General features: G+C 48.9%; 2 protein-coding genes across 9 annotated transcripts in view; one reads left to right on the forward strand and one right to left on the reverse strand.

Annotated features, from left to right (window-relative positions):
- Nucleotides 1–16,506, reverse strand: part of LOC120899979 (E3 ubiquitin-protein ligase lubel) — an 18,855-nt gene extending 2,349 nt beyond the window's left edge. For 2 of the 7 annotated variants that reach the window (XM_040306392.1, XM_040306393.1), the window contains exons 1-17: nucleotides 16,003–16,139; nucleotides 13,854–13,943; nucleotides 13,640–13,775; nucleotides 13,355–13,503; nucleotides 12,729–12,905; nucleotides 11,975–12,143; nucleotides 11,695–11,912; nucleotides 11,026–11,436; nucleotides 10,740–10,953; nucleotides 9,252–10,673; nucleotides 8,221–8,543; nucleotides 7,944–8,141; nucleotides 6,674–7,060; nucleotides 6,464–6,589; nucleotides 5,919–6,399; nucleotides 559–5,642; nucleotides 1–330 (exon numbers count right to left, since the gene is read on the reverse strand). The exon at nucleotides 1–330 is cut by the window's left edge and continues 243 nt beyond it. In XM_040306392.1, the coding sequence (XP_040162326.1) occupies nucleotides 1–330; nucleotides 559–5,642; nucleotides 5,919–6,399; nucleotides 6,464–6,589; nucleotides 6,674–7,060; nucleotides 7,944–8,141; nucleotides 8,221–8,543; nucleotides 9,252–10,673; nucleotides 10,740–10,953; nucleotides 11,026–11,436; nucleotides 11,695–11,912; nucleotides 11,975–12,143; nucleotides 12,729–12,905; nucleotides 13,355–13,503; nucleotides 13,640–13,775; nucleotides 13,854–13,943; nucleotides 16,003–16,008 (9,921 nt within the window). In that variant the 5' untranslated portion in view covers nucleotides 16,009–16,139. The other 5 variants (XM_040306398.1, XM_040306395.1, XM_040306396.1 and 2 more) reach the window with 5 other exon arrangements.
- LOC120899981 (uncharacterized protein KIAA0513) overlaps nucleotides 15,364–27,084 on the forward strand; it is a 13,026-nt gene continuing 1,305 nt past the window's right edge. The window contains exons 1-7 of one of the 2 annotated variants that reach the window (XM_040306402.1): nucleotides 15,364–15,839; nucleotides 25,237–25,357; nucleotides 25,448–25,558; nucleotides 25,624–25,971; nucleotides 26,029–26,282; nucleotides 26,426–26,615; nucleotides 26,677–27,064. In XM_040306402.1, the coding sequence (XP_040162336.1) occupies nucleotides 15,765–15,839; nucleotides 25,237–25,357; nucleotides 25,448–25,558; nucleotides 25,624–25,971; nucleotides 26,029–26,282; nucleotides 26,426–26,615; nucleotides 26,677–27,064 (1,487 nt within the window). In that variant the 5' untranslated portion in view covers nucleotides 15,364–15,764. Of the gene's footprint in view, nucleotides 15,840–18,223; nucleotides 19,868–25,236; nucleotides 25,358–25,447; nucleotides 25,559–25,623; nucleotides 25,972–26,028; nucleotides 26,283–26,425; nucleotides 26,616–26,676; nucleotides 27,065–27,084 lie in introns of those variants that run through there. The other variant, XM_040306401.1, reaches the window with a different exon arrangement.

A 27,084-nucleotide genomic window follows, 5' to 3' on the forward strand; every position in this document is an offset into this window, starting at 1 on the left:
CCCATTTAGATCAGGCTCCTTACAGTACGGACAGTTACAGTTCGTGATGGAGCGGTTGGTAATCTCCTGCGTGAAGTACTCCTTGGCGCACTCAAAGCAGCAGGTGTGAGTACATTTGAGCATCGAGATGATCTCGTTCATTGGGAATACACCCAGACAAAGCTCGCACTCCTTTTGCAACAGATCTTTCGCATCGTCGATCGTGTGACACTGCGTTGCGGCCCAGATGGCGTTGTCTTTGGCGTACCGCAACTCGATCAACTGCACCGCAAGCTCTGCTTGGGCGAGCGTTTGCACAAGACCATCTTCCATCAACTGTTTTGCTTGCACCTGGAAGAAATAGAGAAACAGACATTAGCATCTCCAGAAGAAGTGGTGCTCTAAGATTGAATGGAAATCAATACGATCAAAGATTTAAGGTGATGGATGATCGTTCTACGCATAACTCAAGTTCCCACGTGTTTACCTAGCAGGCAGAGTTCTACGCGCAGGAAAAACATATAATGGCGATCGATTACGAAAAGAACAAACAATTCCAAGCACACGCACGCAACTTACTTCTGGTGGCTCATTGTTCGGTTCGTACGGTTTCACGAGGCTCTTGATAATGGTGCGCTCGCTTTCCGTGACCGTCATGTGGCTTTCGTCCTCATCGTCCGTCGTTTGGTACTCATCGCTGAAGCACGTTTCGCGGTACTTTTTCTTCATCAACTTCTCGCACATGTAGGTCGTGTCGCGCGAGCTGCCCGGCTGTGGTTCGTTTGCATCGTTGAGTCCGGGCGTGGATCTGGCCGATGTGCTCGCATCCTCCGACGCCGGGGTGGATGCCTTGCTGGTTGAGGCGGTCGGTGTAGTCGATGAGCGAGCGGTAAACGCCTTGGGCTGAACGAGCTTGGCCGGCTTGGGAGCAACCTTGGATGTGCTCGGTTTGGGCGATTCCTTCGCCTTGTTGAGGAACTCTTTCTGCATGTTCTTGACCGTGTTGGTTTGCACCGGGCCAAACACACCGCCGATCGATTTTTTGCGCGTGACCGACGGCCGCCGACCGTTGGAATCGGCCGTGGGGGACGATGTGGTGCTGGTGGATTTCTTTTTACTTTCGGTTTTAGTTTTGGAAGCGATTGCTTTGGCGTTAGCCTTCTGGCCAGTGGGAGTTGGTGGTGTTGTCGGTGAGGCACCATCCTCCGACTGCGAAGAAGCAGCGTTTGTAACTTTAACGGTTAGTTTGGGAGCTTTCGACTTTGATCGAGTGGGTGGGCTCTTCATGGGGGTAGTAGTGGTGGTAGTGGTAGTGGAGGTGGTGGTAATGGTAGTTGCAGTGGGGGAGATGGATGAAGCCGAAGGATGAAGGTCCACATTCTGGTAGATGTTTGTGGTACGCGGTGGAGCTTCGGGCGGAACGACTTGCGGTTGCGTTTCCGTTTGAGGTGTGTGAATGATGACCTGCGATGGTTGTATCTCAACGAAGCTAGATGAAGGCTCCTCAGAGGAGGCACGTGATTGTGTCCTGTGACCGCCTGCAGCATTTCCATTAGGTAAATTATTTGCGTTTGGTTCTGGTGGTTGTTGTTCAGTGGTGACGTTAGTGGTGGTGGGTTGCTGTGGTAGTGATTGAACGTCACCGTCCGTCACGGGGATGGGATTGTTCGATGTGTCTGCAAGATCACCAGGACCTTGTTGGTTTTGTGTAGATTCTGGTTGAATACTTTGCTGAGTAGTTGGAGTGATGTCATTCGTCATTTTCAAGCTTTCACTAGCTGGATGATCGATGTGATCATCTATTGCAGACTCAACAGAAACTTCTTGTGAGTTAACGGTAGCTTCAGACGGCTGCTCCACGGAGTACGATTCTGAAGTTGCTGGTACTGAAGCATCTTCGGTAATCGCTGCCCTCAAATTTGTCCCATTTACAAGACCTGCTTCTTCCTGGCTTGTAGCAGGATGTTCACGGCTTGTGTTCAGAATTGTTCCAATAGAAGCTGGTGGCTGTTGGGTCAAGTCATTAGTAGTCTCGATTTCTTGAAGCTTCGAACTTGCCTTAAATACTGTAGCGTATTCAGGGATAGGTGCACCGGAATCGTTCTCGTGAATCAATTGTAAAGCATCCGCATTAACGTACTCAGGTATTGCATTATTGATCACTGAAATATTCTGGGAGTTGGGCGTTGCTTGGACTGGTTGTGAGTCTGGATGGCTTGTGGAGGAAGCCAGAATACCCAAGCCTCCTTCTTGTGTGATTACCTCTGTAACATGTCCCGCTTCATTGCTTGTAGCTATATTTCCATTTACACCATTGCTCAACTGATCGTGTGTCGTTGGGGCGTCGGTAAGAACAGGTTCTTGTACAGATGCTTTTGACAATGGAACGGGGGAAACAACGCTGCTATTATCTTCAGATAACAGCGGTTGATGAGGTGATGAGGCAGCTGGTTGGCTGGCCTCTGTACCACCTGAAATGTGGACTACACCTTCCAAGTTCTCTGCTTGAACTGTAGAGTTGATATTAGAATGAATTACTCCGGTGCTGTCATTCACAACTGTCTCGTCGATTGTGTCTACTGGCTCTTCCAAAATTGCTGCCGTTCCATTCGAAATATTCCTTTCGATCACAGATGGTGGTTTGTTATCCGTAGTTTCTGTTGAGGATGTCTTCACAGAATCGTAAATCACTATCGGGGATTCCTCGATCGGTAGTGCATTATCTTGCAACTGTTCTTCAGTCGTTTGCTCTATTTTTTGCACATTTTTTATAAAGCCACCAATGACTGCTTTGGCGTTCATTAATGTTTGCACATCCTTCATCGTCATCGGAACATTCTCGTCTGCCACGAGCGTAGGTTCACTCGATTCCTCTGCCGTCGTGTTATGGTACTCGGGAACGAGTGTAATCTCACTAATTTCACTCTGTTCCGGACTATTCTGTAGCGTCTCCACGCTGGAAGCATGATGCAGTGGGTTGGCCAGATCCAGCGGTCCTAAAGCTTCCTCAGTCAAGTGCAACATGTTTCGTAGCTCGCCTACTGACTGTTCAATCACACTCATAGCATCATTGAAATCACTGTCCAGTGGGAGATCGCTCACCTCGGACGCACTGTTCCGTTCGTTTTCTCTTACGATCGCCATGTTGATCATGGGCATGATCATTTGTGGAGGTTCTTGGACTGGTATCATTTCATTGGGCGGTTGCTCAGCATCTCTTGATTTGGCGGAATCAATGATGGTCATTTCGGAAAACATGACCGATCCATCATCATCATCATCTTCATACTCATAAAAATCGCCATTCTCGTCCACATCGTACTCCTCGTTAGAATCCCACTCTTCTTCCTCCTCTTCACCTTCCCATTCGTCTTCGTATTCATCTTCGTAGTAATCTTCCTCGTAAGCAGCATCGTCCTCATTGAACGTTGCAATGTCCGAGTTGATCTCATCCTTCATTTGTTGTATGAGCCGTTTCGTATCTAGCACAAGTTCGGATAGATTGTTTGCCAGTTTGGAGCTATGGCTTATAACATCGTCTTGCTGATCTGCTTCCGAGATGTTGTTTGAATTATCCGGCAATGAGCCGTTTGTGGGTGGTTCAGATTTGACAGCTTGTGTGGGTGGTTCAGTTGACTCATTCGGAGCAGAGGAGCTAGCTATGGTCTCACTTGCCACAACAGGTGTTTCAGCAATAACAGTTGGTTGAGGCTCTTCTTGTACGTGACCATTAGTTTCGTTTGAAGCGGTGATTGGGAGCTCATCAGTTTGTATGTTTTCCTCTGCAGAAGCCGCTGGAAGAGGCTGCTGCTGATCCTCATTTGAAGCTTGTGAGGCAGAATCTTGTGGCTGAATTGGTTTTGGTTCTTCAACAACATGAGCAATAGAAGCAGCAGCAGTATTAGATTCCACAGGTTGTATAGGAGGCTCTTGAATCGTGTTTGATATGGCTGGTGTAGAGTCTTGTAGCTTTTGTTCTTCCACAATCGGCTCATTGACAGCATCCGTAGCCTCAACTGACTGTTGTGGAAGTTCTTGAGGTGTTGAGATATCTTGCGTAAGCTCATGCATGACGGACTCAGTATGATGATCCTTAATAGGTTCAACGAACGTGGTAGATTCTCCAACTGGAGAAGCTTGTTGTGGCATTGTAGTTGAATCTTCAACCTCTTCCAGCTGTTCCACATTTTCAGCTTCTGATTCTTTTTTCGGAGGAAGGTTTATGTAGATTGGCTCATCAACTAACTCGAAATCTTCTTGATCATCTTCATCTTCAGGAGCGTCTTCCACGTCCATCGTCTGCTCGATACGTTCGATATTCTCAACCACATGTCGCATTTCTTCCACATGATCTATAGCCGCTATCGACGATTGATTCTGTTTTGCATTTGTGGCCAATACTTCAAAGTCACTTTCGGAAGAGCTTTTCACTGGACGCCTGTAGAGATAATTGTTCTTGTTGACAGGAATACGTGATCCGCGACGTTTCTTAACGCCTTTCTTTTCCATTTGTGGACTTTCGTGTGGTATTGGCTCTTCTGGACCTTGCGGAGTTCGTGTAGCTTCTTCTGTAGCTGTTGGAACGTGGCTCTGAACTTTCGTAGTTGATGGACTTTCCTCTGGATGAGATGTCTTTGATGCAACCTCATGTTGTTGCACTGGTTGAGACTCCTTCGAAGTGAACAGATGCATCAATTTCTCGTTGATCGATACCAGATCGTAATAATCCGTAGACTCCGCCGTTTGTCGTGCTTCGTCGGAGCTGCTATCAATAAGATAGTTGCTACGCTTCATCTGATCAAACACGGTAGTGGTTTTCTCGTTTCTTATGGCTCGCTCCAGAAACTTTTGAATATTAGCATACTCGTCCGTTTCGTTGGCTACCGATGGCTGTACCGACACCTTACTCGTTTGCTGACGCTCGGGGAAATGTACAGGCGGTTCGGGCGTCTTATCGAATGGAAAGTAATGAATGTTGCTGTAGTCGTTCTCAGAGTATTCGGCCCTCATCAACGTCTCGCGTATGTCGTCCTCCAATGATTTCGGTTTCGTCTGTAAATTCACTTTCACCGCGTCCAGTTCCTGCCGTACCTGTTGCACCAGGTTCGGCAGAATGTCCTGTATGTTCTCTTGTACAAAGTCACGTACATCGTCCTCGATGGATCGGTTTGGATCGGGCAGATGATTGGGTTGCTTGCCATTGCGCACGGGAATGGGACTTTTGCTCATGATACGCTGATCACTTGCCTGAGACCGTATCGATGTGGCCGACGGGGACCTAGAGTTGGGTTCAGCGTCGACGAGTTGGCTGAGCAGTTGCTGGATGTTGCGTAGCACCGTACCGTTGGAGGACTCTTGCTTTCGTTCCATTTGCATTATAAGTGCCTCAATATCCTTTAATATTTCCGTATTGGAAGTGGTCGTGGTGGATTGCGCTTCACATACCTCTTCAAGCTGATCCTCTTCCGGCAGTGATGGAGTTGGTGCTTTAGTGTTCTCATGTTCAGTTAGTTGTTGTATTTCTGGCTCGATTTCTTCTCTGTCTGCTTGCTCCATCGCGCTCGGTAGCTCGGGTTCTGATGGTTGCATAACCTTTTCCGATGGCCCTGTACCAAGCAGCTCCTGTTCTACATGGGCACTGATAAACTGTTGAATTTCACTGCCTGTTTGTAGTTGGTTGATCCATTAATTGATTCAGAGGAAGAAGATCAGGTTTACATTACAACACAGAGGGATCATAGGACGTCCGGAGATTCAGGTGCCGGGTAGGGTAACACGCATCACACACACAAACACACAGGATAGGTACAGGAAATTCCCCATTTTCGACGGTATCGCAATGCAGAGTAAAAACACGGGAAAAGGGAAAGAAAAAACTAGCATTAATACCACTGGACCACACTACCCTCCACGCTACAGCCGATGCGATCGGTTCTTACTGATTCCAGTTCGATCCTCCTGCAGCGCTTGCTGCAGCAGCAAGTTGCCACTGTCGTTGTCGGCCCCGCTCGGTGGACCCCAGATGCGCATCAGGAACGGTTTGAGCTGCGTTTTGCTTAGCTCAATCGTCGCCAGCTCAAGATTGCCATGGTGGGCCGTCAGGCTTGTGACGATGTCCTCCCGCGTGAAGTTACCCTTCGAGGCGATTTCGCGATACTTGTGCTGTCGCTGCTCGATGCACTCAGTGATCGCACGCCAGATGTTGCCCTTGTGCATTCTGAGCGCCTCCCGGGCCTCCACCGTCGAAATGGTTCCGATGGTGTTCTCGCGCTTCTCGTGCCCGTACTTGGTGGCCAACGTTTGAACCGTTTCGATTAGTTTGTTCCAATTGCTGCGCAGCCACTGGACCGGATGCTTTTCGCCACAATGATTCATCGCTGCCTGCAACTCTTCGGCTGTGAAATGATAGTGTTCTGCTTCCTGTGCGATTAAACGTGGTAGCATGTTAATAAAAAGACACAGACAAGCATTGTATGTGTGTTACCCGCAGAAGAAGAGTCATCTCAGAAGGTTCCTCTTTGGATGTAGATCCATTTTGCATCTCTGTCAGTTGCTCTGTACCTTGCGGCATATCTTCAGGATCTTGATGATCGTCCATCGTTTTCGATTGCTGTCAAATGAGCATATAAAAGAATGAATTAATACCCCCCAAACCTGTTGAGAAACATCAACTCCTCCGGCACACTCTCGTCACCATTGGTTGTCTGGGTGGCACATTTCCACCGCCAGCCGGCTGCGGACCGACGACCTTTGCCTGCGTCATCGTATCGATGCGGCGTAGATCGTTAAATGTGCGATACATGTTCTCTTCGGGAACAGCTGCAGCGCGGCCGGAGGCAGTAGCGGCAGCAGCAGCACCGAGTGTCTGATTAGCGGCTGTTTGGATGATCTGATGGATGGCACGGTCCAGGAAGGATAGGCTTTCATCCTGCTGCTGTTGCTGGCCGTAACGATGGGATGGGGATGATTGAGTGGTGGTGGTGGTGGTGGTCGTTTGATTCAGTGCCTGATTTGCGTGATACCGTGACGAGTTCTGCAGACCGGGCTGCGGGCTCAGTTCGTGTGGTGATGGTGGTAGGCTCTAGAAGTTGATTGAATGGGTTTGTCAGTTATTGAAGAGTCCGTTTTAACCAGCAACTTAGTGTCACAGAGCAAGGAACTGGACCTTTCATCCAAATTTAGTAGACCTATTAGTTACCCAAATGATGATTTATAATTAACTGGTTACTTCATTAGATGCAATTAATTAAAGAAAAATATTACGCCTTAACCCCTTACCAAAACGAGCTAATAAACCACCGACACTCAAAACTACACTAACGCGTGGCGCATGCAATGTGCGCCTATTTCTAACGTCTGCCCTTCGGAAGCATCAACGCACGATCGGGCGTGTTCGATGTAACAGATGACGGTTCGCATAAATCCACTTCATCATTCTTGTACGAATCCGAAACATGACGTCACAACCGACGCCGCGATCTATCCATCGTCCACAAGAGCAAGCAAACAAGCAAGGAAGTGGTCAAACGACAGCCCGTCCGTGGACACCATTACCGCATAGTTGACGAAAATGGTGTGTAATCGTGCCGCTTGGTGTTAGTAGCGTGTTGGGAGTGCTATTTTGGTGCGTTCGAATGGCGTGCTGCGTTGTGTAGCTGCAAACTGCCAAAAGCCAGCGTGACGAACGGGGAGACGACCATAAGGAAGCGTCTTGCTAATGAGGTGTGTTTTGTGGTGGGTTTTGGGATTGGATGAACAAATTTGATGCGCGTCTAGAACTGATGCGTTCCAAAAATAGACGAATCAACAAAGCGTCTGTCAACGATGAAATAATGAAGTGTGGCGCGATAATGTACAACGATGCATAATCATCATACGAGATGCGTTTGAGAGGGATTCGTTAGTTTTTTTTATATTTTAGAGGGGTGTCGTTCAGATGTCTTTTTCCTTCCCCAATGCCATACCTGCGTATCACTAGAGATGCTGTTGCGACTGGCAGGGCGTTCAACTTCGAGCAGTTGCGGTGTGGCGAGCGAATACGATCGCTTGTAAAGTGCTGAAGACGTGAGGTTCGGCTCCTGGGCCGTTTCATTGGCCGGTTTATCAGCGCGTTGACTTTGTGTGGCAATTTCATGACGCACCTGCTCGAATGAATCATATGTCTGGTGCGTGTGCGTGATAGAAGAGATGTGTTTAGCAAAGGGGCTACAGGATATTGGATGAAGTATCATATCGACTTACCTGTGTGGACATATCCTGGGGCGGTGGTGATGTGCCGATAGAAGCCCTATGACGCGGCCTTTCTCCTCCAGCCGCTGAATGGCCAACCCCAACAATTTCCCTTGGCGGCGAAGGACCACAACCCGTGGATACCTTCTCTTTCGCAACCTTTTTCTCAACGTGGACAGGATCTGCATCAAAGCTTGGCTGTATCTCAACCGATTGTTTCCTCTCGGGAGTGAGGGATCGATTCAACCCTTCACTACTATCATCGCTACACGACTTCGACACAACCTCGCCCTCGACTATCTGGTCCATCTCGGTGTCCATCTCGTCGTCAACATCTAGAACGAGAGAGAACACGAGCAAAGACACTGTCCGATTAACACTCACAGAGCAACAACAACAACAAAACAAATGGGGTGGGCAACAGGCAACAAGGGGCTTACACACATTTCGGGTAGGAAACTCTTGGGTCTATGTGTCTGGAGTAGTTTTTTTTTTGCACGAGAAATGGTGCGGCCTTTATTGAGATTATTGTGCACAACATATCATATGGCGCAAAATTACAACATTAGGATTGGGTTCGATTATGAGTACGCGATTTGTTGGTTAACAGGAAAAAACCGGGTTTTGAAAACGAAACAAAAAACACTCACAAACGATTACTACACTCTAGTGGGACGGCTTTGGGTGCCCGGGGTCCTAAATATTGAACTGTATTGGTACGGCTGGTGGCTCAGATACCGGGAAGTAAATGCAAAACGCTACTGGACGGATAGGAGATTGGCTTGGAAGTAACGAACAAGAATCACGTACATTTAAAGACATTTGAAGTAGGCTTGAGTGGAAATACTAGAATGATCTTTTTACATTGAACTTTCATAAAATTGGAACACAAAAAATAAAAACAAAGTGCTTGAATGCAGGTGCTTGGGGTGCGTAGATGCTTGCGTGCTTATTACCGGGCAAGGGATACAGGGTGTGGATAAATTAGGGACAACACTACTTCGCTTTAGTGCCGGGCCAAAAAGATATTTTACGAATCCTACCTTTCTTCTTCGTTTCACCTGGTGGCTTACCGTTGGCGGGCTTCTGGGGCGGTACGATTTGCAGCTTCACCTCGGTAACTTGCGGCGCTTCCTGCACTACATCCGGAGGCGGTGAACGGGTCTCACTGTCCTGTTTCGTGGCACCACCACCCACCGCACTGATGGTGGCGGTTTTGCAGCAGATGGCACAGATCTTCACGCCAGGCTCGTTGACGTACGTGCAGAACTCACACTCCCACTCGCGATCCGGTGCAACGAGGGCTGGCGGTGGCGGTGATTGTTCTGGCACTTCTCCATTATCGGGCTCCACCTCCGAGCGGGTGTCGTTGATGATGTTCTTAATCTCGACCGTTTTCAGATGGCGCTGTTCGTCTGAGTCCGACTTCGTGGGCGATATGGTGCGGAACTCCAGCAGCCCATTGACGACCTTTTCCGGCCGTTCATTGTCGGACTCGTTGGCGATGAACTCGGTGCTTGAGTGCTTGCGTTGTCTCTGTTGTTTCGAGGCAAAGCGTCTCCTCTGGTCCGAACCATCCGTATCGGGTGTGTGCGAGTCGGAAGGAATCTTCTTGGGCGCGGCTGCGACAACCTTTCCACTGTCACTCTTCTTGGTGTCACTCTTTCTGCGCTGTTTCTCACGCCCATCCGAATCGGAGCTTGGGATTGGCTTTTTGGGCGCTGGCAATGGAGCCGGCTTGCTCTTCTGCTGTCTTCGTCGATCCTGTTCCGGCTCGGAGTCGTTCGTGTGCGAGTCGGACGTGATGCGCCGTTCGGCAGCGAGATTGCTCTGAGCCGCCTTCAGTTTGGCCTGACGTCTGCGCTCAAAGTCGGCATCGGAATCATTCGTCATGGAGTCGGAGTTGATCTTGCGCGGTGAGCTGAGACTCTCGTTGCCCGAGCGTGACCGATTGGAGGTGACTCGACGTCCTTCCTGCTCGAGATCGGAATCGTTTGTGAAGGAATCCGATGGCTCTTTGCGGGCCGACGACACGGACAGCTTGTCGAAACGATCGCGCACCAGCTCCTCGCGATCGTACCGAGCTGGTGGAGCTGTGACCTTCCTCGACACGGGATAATCAATCAGCGAACGGGCCGAAGATCCTCCACCACGGCGATCACGGTTGAAGCGCGAATGCTTCACGCTCGATGCACGCACGAAGGACTGCGCTGGAGGCTCTGGCTCATCAAAGTCCATACTGCTGGTGGAGTTGAGACGCTCACGGCGTCGCCGTTCACCACCACGCCCGCGCGAGCGATGGAACCCGTCGTCCGAATCTTCGTCATCGGTAAGATCGTCGATGAAACTGTTTCGGTTGAGGTTGCGCATCGACATGGTGGACTTGCGCGACTTGACGCTCAGCGCTGGTGAGGCAGCGCGCGATCGTGAGTTGGCACGGGATCGCGGCGGTGGCATGGCTACTCCTGGAGATTGAGAAGATGGTGGAATTAGAGAAGGTTCTATGGCAATTGTAATGTATTCTACCGTACCTGGCATCATTGGCATCATGCCCATTGGGGGGTATGGATACATTCCATTCCAAGTGTTGGTCCAGCCTGGTGGATATCCGGTAGGATCTTGTGGCGGATAGCCATGCTGTGGCGGTAGGTTGAGACTCATGTTGGAACCGTTCTGTGATCCACGTCCCATCCAGGCGTTCATCTGATTCCACTGCATCGGATTGAAGTGTGCCATTGACTGAGCCTGCGTCAAAGATAAAACAGAGTACAAGGTAACTAAAAAAAGGCAAGACAAGTCTTGAAGAGATCTCCTTACCTGATGCAACGGATTGAAGCCCCACATGTTCGGCTGCGGTGGTGGCGGCTGGTGCAGATTGAACACAGACGTGCTGAGACTCCTTGGCCCGTTCGGCATCGAAGGCATCGTGTCGCCAAACTCCGAGCGCTGTATAGGAGAGACAGACGGTGCATTACTATTGCCCGGTGGGGCGAAATTGTGCCCAAAGCCTGAACCCGGTCCGTTCGGTGTCCCCGGGACGGACAGTAGATTAATGCCGGAAGCAACACTGCCAGATCGTATTCTGGGCTGTACCGGCGGGTTAAGCCATCTGTTCTGCAGCTGTTGAGAGGGTTGCATCGACGACTGTTGGTGCTGCTGCTGCTGCTGCTGCTGAAAAGCACCTGTTGGCTTGTTACGGAAGCTGTTTGACGATTCAGTAGCGGATGACTGTAGATCGAGACACGGTTACAGATGAAAAGCAGAATGGTGAGTAAAAGCAACAGTTGTGTTTGAATTTCCACCCCTTGCTTTCGATTCGAAAAAGGGGAAAACTCGTGTGACGTAGTGCGTTTCAAATCGTACGTCGAAAGCGAATGATTTTGAGCACACCAAACATACACAGATGAGTCTACATTGACAAAAGGCAAAAGGCCAAAAATCGAAGACTTCGCGTCAAAAAGCTCCCAACCCCATCGGGCACGATACCTGCAGGTCGGTGTTGGACGTCAGACTGGCGCGTCTGCTGCGATCTCCATCCGACTTCATCGCCTCTTGGTGCTGCCGGTAGCGCTGCTGCAGCAGCGTCATGCGGTCCAGCGTGGCCGCCGTATTGTTCTGGATCTTTTCCATCGTGCTCGAAACGGATCTGTTGGGCCCGATCGACGGCGAGCGCTTCGAGACGGTGTCCAGTGATGAGTTGGAAGCTGGGAAGCGAGAGAAAGGGTTATTTGATGCTCTGTTTTCGGAAGCGTTTAGACAGACTTACAATGAATTTTATTCTCCGGAGGATCAGGTAAGGGCCTGTTTGAGGGATGTATGAAGCGTTTGAGGGAGTTCATCTTTTCCCGCAAGGAAAGCGCCGGACTCGGCGGCGGTGGCGGAGGTTTTTGCTGCTGCTGCTCCGGCTGCCCTTGTGGCACTGTTGTGGGGATTGTCTTTGGGGAAGAGATGGACCCATAAGAAGGATTAAAGCCTTAGATCCCTAGTACTACCAAAATCCTTTAGGGGGTATTATGTATTGAATATTTAACGTACTTTTCTCCGAGTAAAACACTTCAACCGCTTGTAAATGCGTTACATGTTAGAGCTTGACTATAACTAAAGAAGCTATCGGGGCAAGGGCAAGGGAATTCTAACAAGAACGCAAAAGAAAACACATGCAGCTGTTTTTAAAGAAGCAATAAGAAATCAAGTATATATTTCAAGGTTTTGTGCTAAACATTGGTTATTAGTACATTTGGTCTAAAAGCGTTGAGTGTCTCTCGTTTCATAAGAATATTTGAATGAGGAATCGATAAGAGAAAGAGTTGTCTATTACATTATAAAAAAATGTGCTTAATAAGTGTGGCAGTTAAAAATTAGAGCTTATTTATCTCAAAGCTAATAGAGTGCGTTCAGTTGTGGTAGTTTCCCTTTAGTCTCGCTCTTTCTCTGTGAGTTCAATCTGGCTGCCCTAGCACAAGAGTGGGTCAAAGTGGCCAAGGCAACAACCGTCCTCACGAAATTATGCAGCGCCGTACCTGCTGGTCCTGCTTGCGGCCAAACATGGGACTGGGAAAGTGGAAGCTTCCGGGGCGCTTGTTCCTTCTCGGCGGCGGCAGCGGCCCGCTCGATCCGGCGTCACCCTTCGGTGGCAGCGGAGGCTTGACCGTGCTGCTGGGGGTCGGTGGCGCAACCGCCGCGGGCGGTTCAATCGGCTGCGAAGAAGAGAAAAATCGAAGGTGGAACGGAGAAGTGCACAGAGCTGTTGACCGTGCGCAGGGCGCGGAAGTGGATCGAAGTGGATGGGGTGAGATGGGAATTGAAACGAAACGAATCACCATGCATGGGGCAGGGACTGGGTGCGGCTGGGTGACATTTCAACCGATCCAGACGGAAATCGATCACGAGGATGGCGGGATGGCATTTGCTTGCCAACTATCGAGCGAAATGGCAAAGATCAAGTGATCGCACGCCTTTGGAATGAGGTCGGAACTCTTTCCTAATGAAAACCATGCATTTGTGGCAGTATGGATGGAATCGACAACAACAAAATGGCTAGCGGGGTGAGTGAGAATGATGTTTGTTTCTCCCTCGCTAGTGAGCTCTACTGTAACAACACTGGACAGCAAGGCGCTGCTGTGGGTGCGCGGTGCTTTTCCCTTACCTTTCTGACGTGTGTTTGGCGTTTCGGGTGTCGGTGGTAGCGATCGTCGCAGGACACACAGAACAGGTTCTGATCGCACTGCTCGCACCGGACGACGGGCGCGACGGAACCGCACAAATCGCACTTCATCACGGTCAGCCGTTTGATGTCTGGTGTGGGGTGGGTTTCGGTCACATTCCAATGCACGGAGCGAAGGGTGCAATAGGTGCGTGTGTGTGAAATGCAGATAGAATAATATTTGTATTAGCGTAAGCAGAGAGCAGCGCAAAACACGGCTGTGTGTACCTGGAGATTTGAGCGGCACTGGAGGTGGAGCATTCGAGTATTGCTGCTGGTTCGCCACATCGATGACCTCATACTCGGGATCGTTATTGGCCGGTGGCGGTGGAGGCGGCGGCCCTACCCGATCACTGCTTTCGGTCTGTTGTGGGAAGAGACAGATGGAAGGGCTGTAAATTGTAGTCGGTTGGTGGTTTGGTAAGGGTATGCTCTATCTTACCACCCATGATGGCATGTTGCGCCCGCTCCGAAATCGGTTTGAAGGACTCGAAGCCATACTTGACCCAGTTCTGCTGGACTGTCGAATATTCTGCATGGAAAATATTTGAAACAAATTAATGAAAGTGATGACGCGAAGCTCAAAACAAGATGTCATGTTGCTGCACAAGATCAAAACAACAGTTTGTTTTCCCCTGGAGTGTTTTTCGCAACCCATCAATCCATATGTCTAGCGAGTCGATCGGATTATTTACTCTTTAAATCGCTTATCAAGTACAACAAACAATAAAAATGCTCGTGTGTGTGTGCACGTTTGCCTGCATCTCATATCGTCTCGCCCCTGGTCTGCCATTGCTATTGCGTGATTTATTTTTAAACATTATTTACATTCACTTGCCAGTACGGACGCGCATCTGCAGACGAGACGCGACGCGAATGTGCGTTTGTTGCGAAGGTAATGCATGTAGGGCGCGGCGGTATAACATTCCCAACTGCACTTATCTCGAGTTCAGTGGCTAGTGCGTGCTGTTTCGGCGTTTTCTCTGTTCGTTGACTTGGCTCATGGCAAAGATAATGATTTTGTTTTCTAGAGCACTTTCAGTTTATGCAGGGAAAGGCGTTCTGTTGATGGAGACGCATGGTAGCTTTCACGGGTTGAAGTGACAATGAGTATAGAATGATTAGTTTAATTAATTTATATAAAGTATTCAATTTCCCTTTATTTAGTGCTTTCTCCATTCACAATTTCTGAGCGTGAATAAGCATAATATTTATCGCATGATCGAATTGCAAAAAGAGGATAATGTTTATTAAACGATCGCAAATTAAACAGGAAAACGTTCAAAAACATAGCCATAACGTGTGTCTACTGCGTTCCGAAACCACTATCTCACTCACGATCACAAGACAACCATTTGAAACAGCGCTATTTCCTTCCCTGTCCGAGCCAAAAATAAAACATTCCACATGTTTCCCACTGCTGGTGCTGTTTTCTGCTGGAAAATCGGCACACAGCTGCCACAACACCATCGGCACCGGGTCAAAAAACGGAAGCAAAACCATTTGTCCAAAACTGAATGACGAACACAGCTACCAGGGCGCGTCCAATCGCGTCGTACGGCCCAAAACAAAATTAGAACCCTTGCGACATTGCGCCGAGAAGTTGTTGCGAATTTATTTAAAGCCACTCGCACGGTTCCCGTTCATTGACTGTTGTTGTTTTTTTTTGCTGGTGCTGTTGGTGCCTGCAAGAAACCTTGCACCTTGCACAAGTTCACGAGTGTACCGGTGTCAACCGCGCACGTCAGAATAAGGAACTGCGTCAAGGATATCGTCAAACTATTGCACTTTCAACGCTCAAGACGCTCCGCTCGCACGTTCGAAGAAGTGTGTAAGTGTTTCAGGTGGCCAATAAAAATAAAATAAACCAATTAATCATCACAGTTATTTTGGTAGAATTTAGCGATGATCTAGTACCACACTGTGGAGAGAACTTAATTACATAATTCCACCACTTTAACACGTTTGGCTTTTCAGACACCGTCGCTCCCTAAATCCTAACTGCGAAGAGATGATCACCAATAGCACGAGATCGCTGCTTGATCATGTTTCCGCATTCCATTTTAATCCGAAAATGGTTCTCACAAGATCAGTCTCGCTAATGTTCGTCTGCATCTCGTTGGCGCCACGACAGCTATTAGTAACTGGCTCTCCAGACGGCGGTATGTCACTTCAACGGTCGGCTTTTCTCTCTTTCTCTCTCTCTCTCTCTCTCTCTCTCTCTCTCTCTGTCACAACACTTCTCGCACGCCGGTAATGTCAGAGATCGTCTGCAGACGGAACCATTTTCACTGATGACCACAGCGATCAACCTGAGCGGCGGCGGCGGCTCAACGCAACCATTATCGCTAGGATGGGCAGCATACGGAGGCACGGCAGCATACGAACGAAGAGGGCCGGGCGACAACGTATGAGACCCACTAAAATGGTACCGATTTTCTATTTTTAATATAATCCTAGTGCAGGCAGACACATACACACACACACGGACACACAAGGGGCCAGACTGTTAGAGAACATTCACACACGCGCCAACACATTCACGGATGGCAATGCATGGCACCATAATTCCACACAGCGACATCACTTACGCTCATCGAAATCGCGTTTGCCCGGGAGCGCTATATTAATATGGTAGCGATTATTAAGGAAATTGATTTTCACTTTTCGCTCTCGCGAAAATCTCCTCGCACGATCACGGTGAGGATTATTAAGGGAAAATAATTTCGGTCACCTTTTCACTGGCCTGAGCTGATTACACTGAGAGCACTGCGAGCTAAGTCGAAAGATCTGGATGGCTACTGATGGTGCAGGAAAAGCTGACCAGGAATAGCATATCCACCTCAGCTCGGGCGTTGCTTTCGCTTCCACTCACTCTGCTGGTAGCACTCAAACGGGTTCTTTTTGCAACTTCCAGGTGTAACTTCTTTGCCGTCGCCCGACTTTTCGACTTGCACCGGGAGAGTGAAAATAGAAAATATTCTCTCGCTTTTTTATATAACTTCCCCACCGGAGGGTGCTGCAGGCCGGAACCGAACTGGACCGAGATGCGTACGCGCCGACGTTCAATCACTGACTGGCGAAAGTGGCTGAGCTAAGTCGAAGTGGCTGCGAGTGAGAGCGAATTGGGTGTTCGCGAGCAGCGAAGTGTTTGCTCTTCGCTTCACAAAGAGTGCTGGCACATTAGGACGTAGGTTAAATTTAATTGATCATTAATTTGTACGAATTTGCGTTCATCCAGAACACAACATGGAAGACTGTTTGTCTGATTGCTCCAGTCAAGTATATGATAGCCACCCTTTTTAAAAAATTAGATCAATAGTAATATATATCAAACGAACTCATTTAAGTAGAGGAAACCGAGTTCGTGTATCAATTTTGTGAATTAAAAATCCATTTAATTAAAAATCCAAATTATGTTTCAAAAAGATTGTGCACCGCGCGAACCAACTGTCCTAAGCTGTGTTGCATCGTGAGCGATTTTGGGCCGTCCCGTTTTCGTGCTCCTGAGACCACATATTCACACAGAAAACACGGCCACTGTCACTGTGTGTGCCTTACGGACGAAAACTAATTTTAGACGAACTTTATCGCCTGCGACTTGCGTGCAGAGCTTGCCCACGCCGTAGTACACCCGTTGAGAGGATCATGTTTTTTTGCCGACAATTTTCGGCAGCACGTTTCGAAACTGGCGCGATTTCACTTTTGCGTCATCGAGAGTGTGCCACGTCAATGGGTGCGACGAGGGAACGATTGCTATTGAAGGTGGAGAGCGTGTTTGAGCGTTTGATCGTGCAGCAGTGTTGTTTAAATTTTATTTATGTAATGGGTGGTATGTAAGCAACTTGAATAGTTCCATATTTGAATATTATAAATATTATTTCAAAATGTATTGTATAATAAGTCATGTTTTGTTGTATTGGTGCGGAAATAGAGCAATTTTGCGTTCAATTTCCACAAAACACCAGGCGTATCCATTGACCCGAGCACGTGCTGAAAGCAGTACAATGTTGTTTTTCCTTCATTCTTTTTGCAACAAACCCTTCTTCTTTGCTGGCTTCAACAACCGTGTGTGATACGGAAATAAATCCTGTGTTTTGTCTAACACACAAAAACACACACACTCTCAGAAGGACCTTGCCCCAAAGTCTCGTGAAGAGCATTGACAGGCCCGAGCCTTGCGTTCCATTTCGCCGTCGTCATTAACCTTTGCCCGTTTTCCCCCCGTTTTTCTATTTTGTCGTAGGCAAACGCCAACACGGCGCTGTGTGTTCGCGCCAACGAACGCCGTGGTCGAATATCGAACGGTGAAGCTTTGCTCGGTTTTGTTTTTATGACCTCGTTCTTAGGCTTCAACAGGCGCGCCAGTTTGCACTGTTTGACAGTTGCGCGGGAGCACACGCACACACACACACACACGCCAGCAGAGTTTGATTGATGGATGAAAACAAACGCGAGCGAACGTGCTCGTGTAAGCCGAGCGAGCTCCTCAAAACATGACTCTTTCCGTAGCCATTTGACATGTACCGGCATCCGAACGTGGGGTGCCGAGTGTGCGCAAAACCGGGCCACCGTGCGAAACAACCGGTATCAACAGGGCAATGGTATTGGTAGAAAGCAGGAGCGTGAACGTGTGGCTCAAACCTTCCCTAAACCTTGCATTGCTACAACACCAAATAAACACGCGTGACACGAAGTTTGACAGCGCTCTCACGCGTTGCTCTTGCTCTCAGTTGGCCGAGAGAATTTTCCCTTTCGCTCTCTCTGGTTCCACTGCAAATTTCCACGAACACCACGCAGCCACGCAGCAGACGGTTCTGCAGTCAGTCAGTTGTTCCGTAGCTTTTCCGTAGGTTAGATGGAGCGATCGTGCCGGGTCCGTTGTCGGCTGGTTGGCTAGTTTTTTGAAAGAGGGAGGCCCTCATTTTCCACACCGACTCGTTTTTCGCTCCATCGCGCTTTCTCGATCCGTTTTTTGCCTTCCCTTGCACCTGTCGTCGCCCGCATCGTACTGTCGCGGCCTAAGCTTATCGTTTAATAGGCTTTCACCTACAGTGCCGGAAAATTAAACCTAAACCCAGTGTCCCAATGTGTGGCGCAGTGCTGTGTGGTGGCGTTTCGAAATGATTTTTTCCTCTCTTTCACTCGCTCGACGCTCGGTGTGTTCTAATTATTCATCGCAATAGTAATCGAGAACATTCTGAGTTCTGAAAAAAAAAACAACCAGAAAGAAATGTAGTTTGACGCCACCAGTGTGTGTGTGTGCGTGGAAAAGCTCTACTAGAATCGTGTGTGCCTAATAAACATCACCTGATGAAACTGCTGTGAGGTTGTGAAACTCGTAAAAAGGATATTTGTACAGTCGGCTTCTTGTTTTTTTCCCGGCGCTACGGTGATGCATGTAGAGTACGCATGAAGTCCTCGTGTGTGTGTGTGTGTGTGTGTGTGTGTGTGGCTGTGACATAATGCGGTACCGATCGGTTTCCCAGGGGTTTCACGCATTGGACCTTCTCTCCGGTTTCCTCACGTTCTCTTCATCTTCTTCTACTGGCTGCTGAAGAAGGACGGAAAGAATATCTAAACCCGCTGGGCTGGCCTGGCTTTATCCTTGGGTCATAAATTGGGAGCACAAATCCTGCTGTCCCCCCCGGGTGATATGGAAAAGCGTGCACCAACACAACCATCACACCATCGCTGAAGGGGACGGATGTTGCGGTTGTCCTATCCTGACGATAAGAACCAAATGCACCAACAACCATGGAACAACGGCTCAGCAAATTGTGTTGAACGGAGGAAACGTGCTTTCGTGCGGCAAATCGCTTTCGTGGAATGATTATTTTCCCATACACGTTGTGTGGCTTAAGAGGAAATTAGAATTTGAATCGATTGAGGGAACAAAGCAAACAAAATACTAATTCTCGATACGTTTGTATGAGCTACCAGCGCATTTCTCCAAACGAGCGTTACGAATAGGCCGTCGTGTGGAAAAAGCATTTTAATTAAAAACTCCCGCCAACCAACGTGCCAGAAGCGGTCGATCTTTCCGTCGAGCATTAGTACATCAGCTGCCTGGTTGAAAGATTGCTGCACTCTGCTACCTTCTGCCTCGCAATGGACGGATCGGCACTGTCAACGTTTCCGCGAGGAGCTCGCCCAAGTCCCAGCAAGCGGGCGGCTAGTCAACCGATGGCTGCCACAACGACGCTGGCCAACAACACAGTCAGCAGCGAGGCTAGTAACGGTGGTTGCGAACGGAACCGCGAATCGTTGCCCAACGGTACAATGGTGCGGGAGCTGCGCCGTGAGCGAGAAGCAGCGCCGCTGGAGAGTCCGCGCGACTCCCCGGCCACGAACCGGATCCGCACGTTCATGGGCAAAACGCCGAGCGCCATCAAGTCCAAGTTTCTGTCCGTGCTGGGCAACAGTACTGAAATCATTAACGGAATCTCCAACAAGGTAAGCATGTTGGTGCATGGGCATGGGAGGTCAGGAGGACAGAGGACACTAGTTGAGAAGGTCACAGCTGGATCGATGCGCCTTGCGGGGAATGAATTGCGATGGACAAATCTTTCCCGTCAGGTGTCGTCACTAATTAGCACAAGTGCATAACTGGCGGGCGTTTGGCGTGGATTAGTGCGCAAGCACGTGTCGTAATTATGCCATCCGTGCGTATGTATGTGTGGTAGTGTGCGGGGAACACAGGTGGGAATTATGGATGGTGGATGCTCTAATTAAATCAACCGATAGGCGTTACTCCCTGTAGCAATTGTTGATTGAGCACAATAATACGACCAATGAGGAACATGTTTGAGACGTGAAAGAGAATGAAATCTCGACCAACATTTCACCTAAAAACATTCAATTAAGGCACCACGCAAGGTCAAAATCTGAAACTCAAATTAAATTAACAATTCTTATCGTCCTCGCGAAAGAACTTCAAACTCAGTTTTATACTTGTTGGAGAACAGAAGCAAAAAAAAAACAACGCGTGATTCCATCAAGCTTACAGCTTACACAGCTACAAGCCGGACAAGCTGTATGCGATAGCGCTGGAGGCAAATTTGTGTATCGGCTTATTTCACGCTCCACCGCCTGTTTCTTTGTGCCGAGTGGAGGACTGAAAAGGAAAAAAGAAGGTCACCAAAGCGCCCTATTTCCGCCCACCGAAAAGTCTACGAACGACGAAAGCACAGGTGCAAACTTGCTGTGTGTGTGTGACTCCCCCTGGGGCGTACGGGCTTGTTGCAGCCAAGACACCGCGTAGCTTATCAAACACACGGTGGTGTGTCAATGGGGTGAGATGTTTTCCTTTTGTCATCGTTTCACTATTCACCCACACGCCGTTATCGAGAGAGCGCGCGATTCGGTCGAGCAACTTTTCTTGTGCCACTTTTAAAATGCCACCGAGCACCAGTGAAAGTGAAGTTGAAAGTGCGGGGTTTGGAAAGAGAAAGCTTTGCCTGCTTACACTACCTCCACCAGTGCACGGTACCTTTTTTTTCGGGGGAAATGACAAAAGGGTCCACAGTTTCCGTCAACCAAAAGGTACATGCATTATTTATAACATCCGTCAGGTGAGTCGCTGGAATGACGTTCTTCCGTCGGCGGCGGCGCTTTATTCCGATCAAGTTCGGGGCAAATGATTGAGGCAGCAGCAAATGGATTATCCGAGCGGCGTGCGGAATCAAACATCCGGACGCGCATTTTACGCCTTCTGGTGTGCTGTGGAAATGCTTTGAGCCGCTTTGAACCAGAAAACGGTTGCCAATCAGCGTCTAATCAAATTCGGAGAGGTGAAAATATGGTGGAAAAGCGCTAGCACTATCGATCGATCGGGGGGGTTTTTTTTTGCGGTCGGTACCAGATGCTCAGGGACATTGAGTGGGAGATGGAACAGAAACAGAACCCCTTTCCCCGTAAGACACAGTAAAAAGCCTGCAGATAAGCAAACGAGCAAACATCCTCGTCAGACGCTGCTTCACACTGACTTGGTTATGAAACGCAGCTTTTATGCGGCTGGGTTTTCCGGGCGTTTCTTTTCACGGTACTTCACTCACGGCTCCAGCGGTTGGAGGTTTAGGCGAGTTTGCTTCCAGGAATCGACCGATCGATCGCTAAGAGGTTTCTTTACATTCCTTTCCGGCCCCGCACGGCCCAAGCTAGGTAGAAGATATATGGAAGGTGATGGGTTATGAAATCGTTTGTCGGGATGTTTAGTGGCACGCCGGTTCAAGATAATTGATGGAGCGGATGTGATGGGAAATAGGTATTGATTGATTTATGGCACGAGAGCGAGAAGGGGAAGAACGGGTTGTTTTGTGAAGTGTGTCAAACGATGCAGTCGGCTAATCTTTCCAGGAAAGTTTATGTGTGTGTGCTATTTTATGATACATTTTCCATCTTCCGACCATCCAAAGGTAACAAGTTTAAAGGAAAGTAGTATCAACAGAACCTGAGAAAGGATAAACCCCTGTTTGCTTGAGGATGGGATATTTAATGTACTCTCAATACGGTCGGTCGTTAAAACGTGGGAGCCATAGGGACGCTCGGCTCAATCCCATTGTTAGCGAAGGGATGAAACGGAAAACGCTCCATACGACCAATCGATGACCCTTTCAAAGCGAAAGCCTCTTGAGGTGCAATCCGAAAAAGGGTATTAACAGACATCAATCTACACAATCCTGAACCACCCAGAAGAAGAGTCTTAAAAAGGATGTGTGTGTATGCATGAGTTGTAATGGTTGAAAGATAAAATATGGTCCCAGCTTTGGTGATTTGATTAAAGCGGATAAATAATTCAGCAATCCATTCATTGGTGAGACTGGGTTGGTGTTGGACTCGATTGAATTGGATAGGAAAAAGCGTGCTAAATAATGGAGGAAAAGGGTAGAATTGAATCAATGCAAGAAAAGACAAAATCAATCCATTGTTATGGATTACGAGTATTTGAAATTTGTTGTAAAATAAACACTCATTCAACATCAGCTTTTGGGAATGTATATGAAAAGAAGAACCTTTTCACTAAACGCTACCGGAAACCACCACACAAGCCTGTAAAGTATAATTATTTTTTCTTGAATCGTCTACCGGTTACACGCATTAACCGATCGCTCGCTTTTGCACCGCAAGTAATGGCTTCCCTCCACATCACCTCTCCACCATTGTGACCACCGCTGATCGACAAATGGAACTGATGCGTAACCCATTATCGAACTAATTAGAAAACAAATTGCTACCAGGCCACGGATTCATCGAACCCCCCGCACACTTTGCCCCATTTTCGCGCCCCAACGGAACGTGAGCGTCTCTTCCGTCCTAACGCCGCGTTATCGCCGCTGCATAAAATGCTGAGCCTGAGTTGGCTGTTTCGCAGAGAATGGGTCAATGGCGCTGGCGCTGGTTGCATAAATTATGTATCGCTTTAACGCTCCACCGCGTCCAAAAAAAAAAAAGACACAACACTATCGCATTGCAGCGGGCGCCGTTCTGTGTGAGTGTGTGAAGTGTCAAACGATTCCCCGGTATGCAGTTGGGCCACTGATTCCTCCACACACCAGAAGTGAGCAATGTCCGTCCACACACACACACACACACACAAAACCATCGAGGATGACACACTCCACTCCATTGTTTGTGACTGCATTTTTTCGGTGGTTTGAGGTTGCAACAACGATGACTGTGTGCCTGTGTGTGTGTTTAGTCATTTGCACTGTTGCTCACTTACTTGCCCCTGGGTCTTGGTCGTTGCGGCAGAATCTCGGAATTTATGGTGCGGAAAAGTCGTGCAAGAATGTGACCGCGTGCCACCGCCGGGCGGGTCTGAGATACGCTTTCCAAGATATTGATCGGTGTTTATGGAACGTGTTGTGCCGTTGTTGGGCCGCGTTTGTGGCAGCCAGGAGCGCACTGATGATACCAAACCCCCCTCCCTCCCCCGTCGCCATACATGTGCAAGATGGGGTAGATAGGACAGGTCAAAGAGGCAGGGACTGCTGGCTGTAAAGAAAACGATAAGTGAAGCCGTCTCACGGCCGGCCGGTTCTCGTTCGGTCGCTTCTTGCAAGAGCCAGGTTTTTGCAGCAATTGGCTGTTTAGCAGGGAAGGGAAGGACGAAGGGAGAGAGAGAGAGAGAGCTGGGGGACGAGGGTTTAATGCAGTATGTGAGGATGTGCCTGTGTCCTTGCGGTCTTTTTCTCCAGTGATCGGGCATTGCAGGGCAGGTGTGAAACGAATGGGACGGCCTTGTAGCGATAAGGACGTGAGCAAGTGGTGTTGCCTTAGGTAGAAAAATTATTTACACAGCTATCAAAGTAAGTGTGCATGGAGTGTTGTGCGTAGAAGTGTTTTCCGGGGAAAACGTGTAATCTTGTCATTGCTCGTAGACCAGAAGAAAGGACTCCATGGAGAGTTGCTCGCGTTATTTTGTTTCATGCACAATTGCTCTGCAAAGTGGCAATACTAATCAAATATTATGATTAACGGAATTATTTATCACTTACATTCCCACGAGTGGATATTACGAATTCAAAAATAGTCCCTGTAAACATTAGTGTAAACCTCTCGCCCTCTCTCTCCCTGGACAGCGCTTACCGTCAATTAGCTGGCTGAATAATTCATCGGCAGCTAGGCAAAACGGTGGGCCAGATAAACGATGGTCTGCGGCAGGCAAAAGATCACCGAGCAATGTCCCCAGCAGGGACGTATAGAGTGTGCAGGGGGACACAACACGAAACGGCACAGGAAAAATGGAAAAGTTGACAAAGAGGTACACTCGGTCATCCTGGCTGCGGTGGTGTTCTGCTTTCCATATGCAAAATAGATGCAAACATCGTGTCGTTTGGGCAAATGTTTGACCGGACTGACTGTTTGGGTTGGCTTGGCGTGTTGCGGCAATTTCAACCAGTGGTTTTTATAACACATACGAGAGTAGGGAGGAGACTGTTCACTCCTTTACTGAGTTTTGTGTTTTGGAGTAGGGAAAATAACGGACACGAATAAAAACTGAACATATCACACAACAGAACAGCCATGCTGAAGCCTTCAGTTCCCTTTTTGTGTAGTCCAAAATTAGGTCACCGTCGCTACAAAATGAGAGGTTACTAGCGCTCTGTGACACAAGCACATTCACCTATACCCGATACTTGAAGCGAAGGCCATCGAAGGGCAATCCAAAGCTACACGCGGCACGTGGCCGGGACACGAAATATCCCATCCGATAGCGCTCGTTCATTCATTTCACTGATTGGTTTTCAATTGAATCGAGCCCCGCTGAAGATGAATGGGGGACCTACTGGGGACCGGTGTTGTGCTTTGGGAAGGGCCACTGGTATCGGTATCCTCGTTTTGCAAAAGGCTCCTTCACCGAGAGCGTCCTTGACCGTTGCTTTCCAGGGGGGTTTGCGAGGACCGTCGCCGTTTCTCACAACGAAAGGAAGGCATTTGACATTGAAGTGTAAAAGTGCTCACGGGTGATAGTGACTAGTTAGCAGTGGAAGGTCGTTGAAAATTGCTGATCCTTGAGCTTGGATGTCGGTTCGATGCTGTTGGCAAGTTGGCAGGATTGGACGTTAATTTTAAGTAAGTGGTTCGCAAGGGTAATGAGGACTTCAAAGAAAATGTTGGTTAAGGAAATTCTGGTAACTCTTCTAGAAACCATCTTGAGCGGAATTTATCTCCCAAAAGTTGTTGTAAGAGGTTCTCATTCGCCTAAAAGTGACTGAAATAAATGATACATACGACCCTTTTAAGGCGAAAGGTCTCATCTCAGGCAAAGCATTGAGTTTACTGAATAACAACTGTTTGACCTTTTGCCACTCTTTCACCAGATTGATGCCGCCCTCAGTCTCACCTCGTCCTCCGACACCGAAACGACGGCCAACCGCAACCAGATGAAGGTGGACGACATGCTGCGACGAAAGTACGAATCGTCCAACATGAAGCATCCAGGTGAGTGTGGCAAAATAAAAACCTCACAACTTGTCTCCACCTTCAATTAATTTACATAAATGATCTTTTTTTTTTCTCGCATCACAACAGATGATACCCGCGGCGAGCATCAGATCGACTACGAGCTGCGTCGGGCGAAGGAACGACGGGCGCATGAGGAGGTCCTTTCGGGGCGCTATCGGAATCCAGCCTTCTCACACCGTACGTACACAAGCGATGGAAAAAAAGGAAAATTGTTCAAAGAAGGTATTTTCTTGGTTTTACAGTTCTACCGCCACCTACTCCTGTTCCAAGCACACCACCACAACCGGTGCCAACAGCGACGAGTACGGCCAAACCGATGACGACGACGACGACGACGACAACCGCCGGCAAAGAGGGCGAGGAGCGAGTGACGGAACGGGCTCCATCACACAGTCTCAGCGCTGACTTTAGCCACAGCAACTTCAGCCAGAACTCGTGCTCGCTCGATTCCAAGTCACCGCAACCGTCGGCGGGCGGGCCGGATCTGGGCGAGACTCTAGGCAGGCTGGGTGCGACCAACAACGCCGTTGCAACGCCGGACGGGTTTCCCTGGGGCAGGGACTTTTATCACGGGCGTGAACCACGGCTAGGTAAGAGCGGAGCAGGAATGTGCGAACGTTATTTGACCTTCCCGTGCGTTTGGACAGGTATTCCTAGCAGTGCCTCCACCAGTGACAACGAATCGTGCGCCTTCAGCGGTACGCTCGAGTCGTCCGAGCTGAAGATGTGGATCCGGTCCGAGTCGGAAAACTCCGTCCCGTCCTGGGCGTCCTCCATCAGCCTCGACAGCCAGTCGGAGGAGGCGGTGCTGGACTTTATGAAGCGGTTCGTGCGCATTCTCTTCCACGACAGCTCCAGCATAACGCTGCAGCTCAAGTCGGACTTTGGGCAGTTTGCAAGGGTGAGTTGGAGGGAGAAGAAGGAGAAAAGAATGCATGGGAGCTATTCTCTTCATCGATTAAATGCCTTTGATGGACCTGAACTGCTTACTAAGCAGCTAAACTGTAGTAAATTTCCCTCTGAACTCTCTCTCTCTCTGCTTAGACGGAAACTGGACGATTGTGGTTTTCCCGTTTGGTTAACGCACAGCGGGCCAAGACGAAGCGGGTGGACGAGTCCACGTTCTACTCACTGATTCAGTATTTCGCGATCGTGCTGTTCGAGTGCGCCGAAAGCGAGGACTACTCTCCGGCCAAAACGCTTATGAACATGTGCTTTACCTTTTACCATGATAGTAAGTAGTCTGTCTGGAGTTTGGACGTTAGTGTCCGATGTCTCACTTTTATGCATTCCAGTTGACGTACCGGGCTGTGATCCGTACCGGGAGTACCTGTACACCTATCTGCGCGATCAACCGATCTGGCAGACGTTGCGCTTCTGGAACGCGGCCTTCTTCGATGCACTTCAGACGGAACGGAAGCACCGGCCGGTGCCACCGACCGTCAAGCATTCCCCCAGTGCACCGCCGTCACACACGAAACAGTCGTCCAAAGGCAGTGGAACCGTCCCCAACGCAGGAGATCCATTTCTGGGAGGCACGGAGGAAGGTGCGACTAGCGCAGCGACACTCACCGTTCCAGAGCAGGAGCGGTCCTCGTCCACCAGTGCTTGCGACCGGACTGATCCGGCAGAGTTGCAGGAGGACAAGCATTACCATCAAAATCTTAGCTTTGGTCAACTGGGGTATGTGGAGGGTTGTGGGG

Source organism: Anopheles arabiensis, chromosome 3 (genome assembly GCF_016920715.1).
Source record: "Anopheles arabiensis isolate DONGOLA chromosome 3, AaraD3, whole genome shotgun sequence".
In the NCBI taxonomy this organism is placed as follows: Eukaryota; Metazoa; Arthropoda; class Insecta; order Diptera; family Culicidae; genus Anopheles; species Anopheles arabiensis.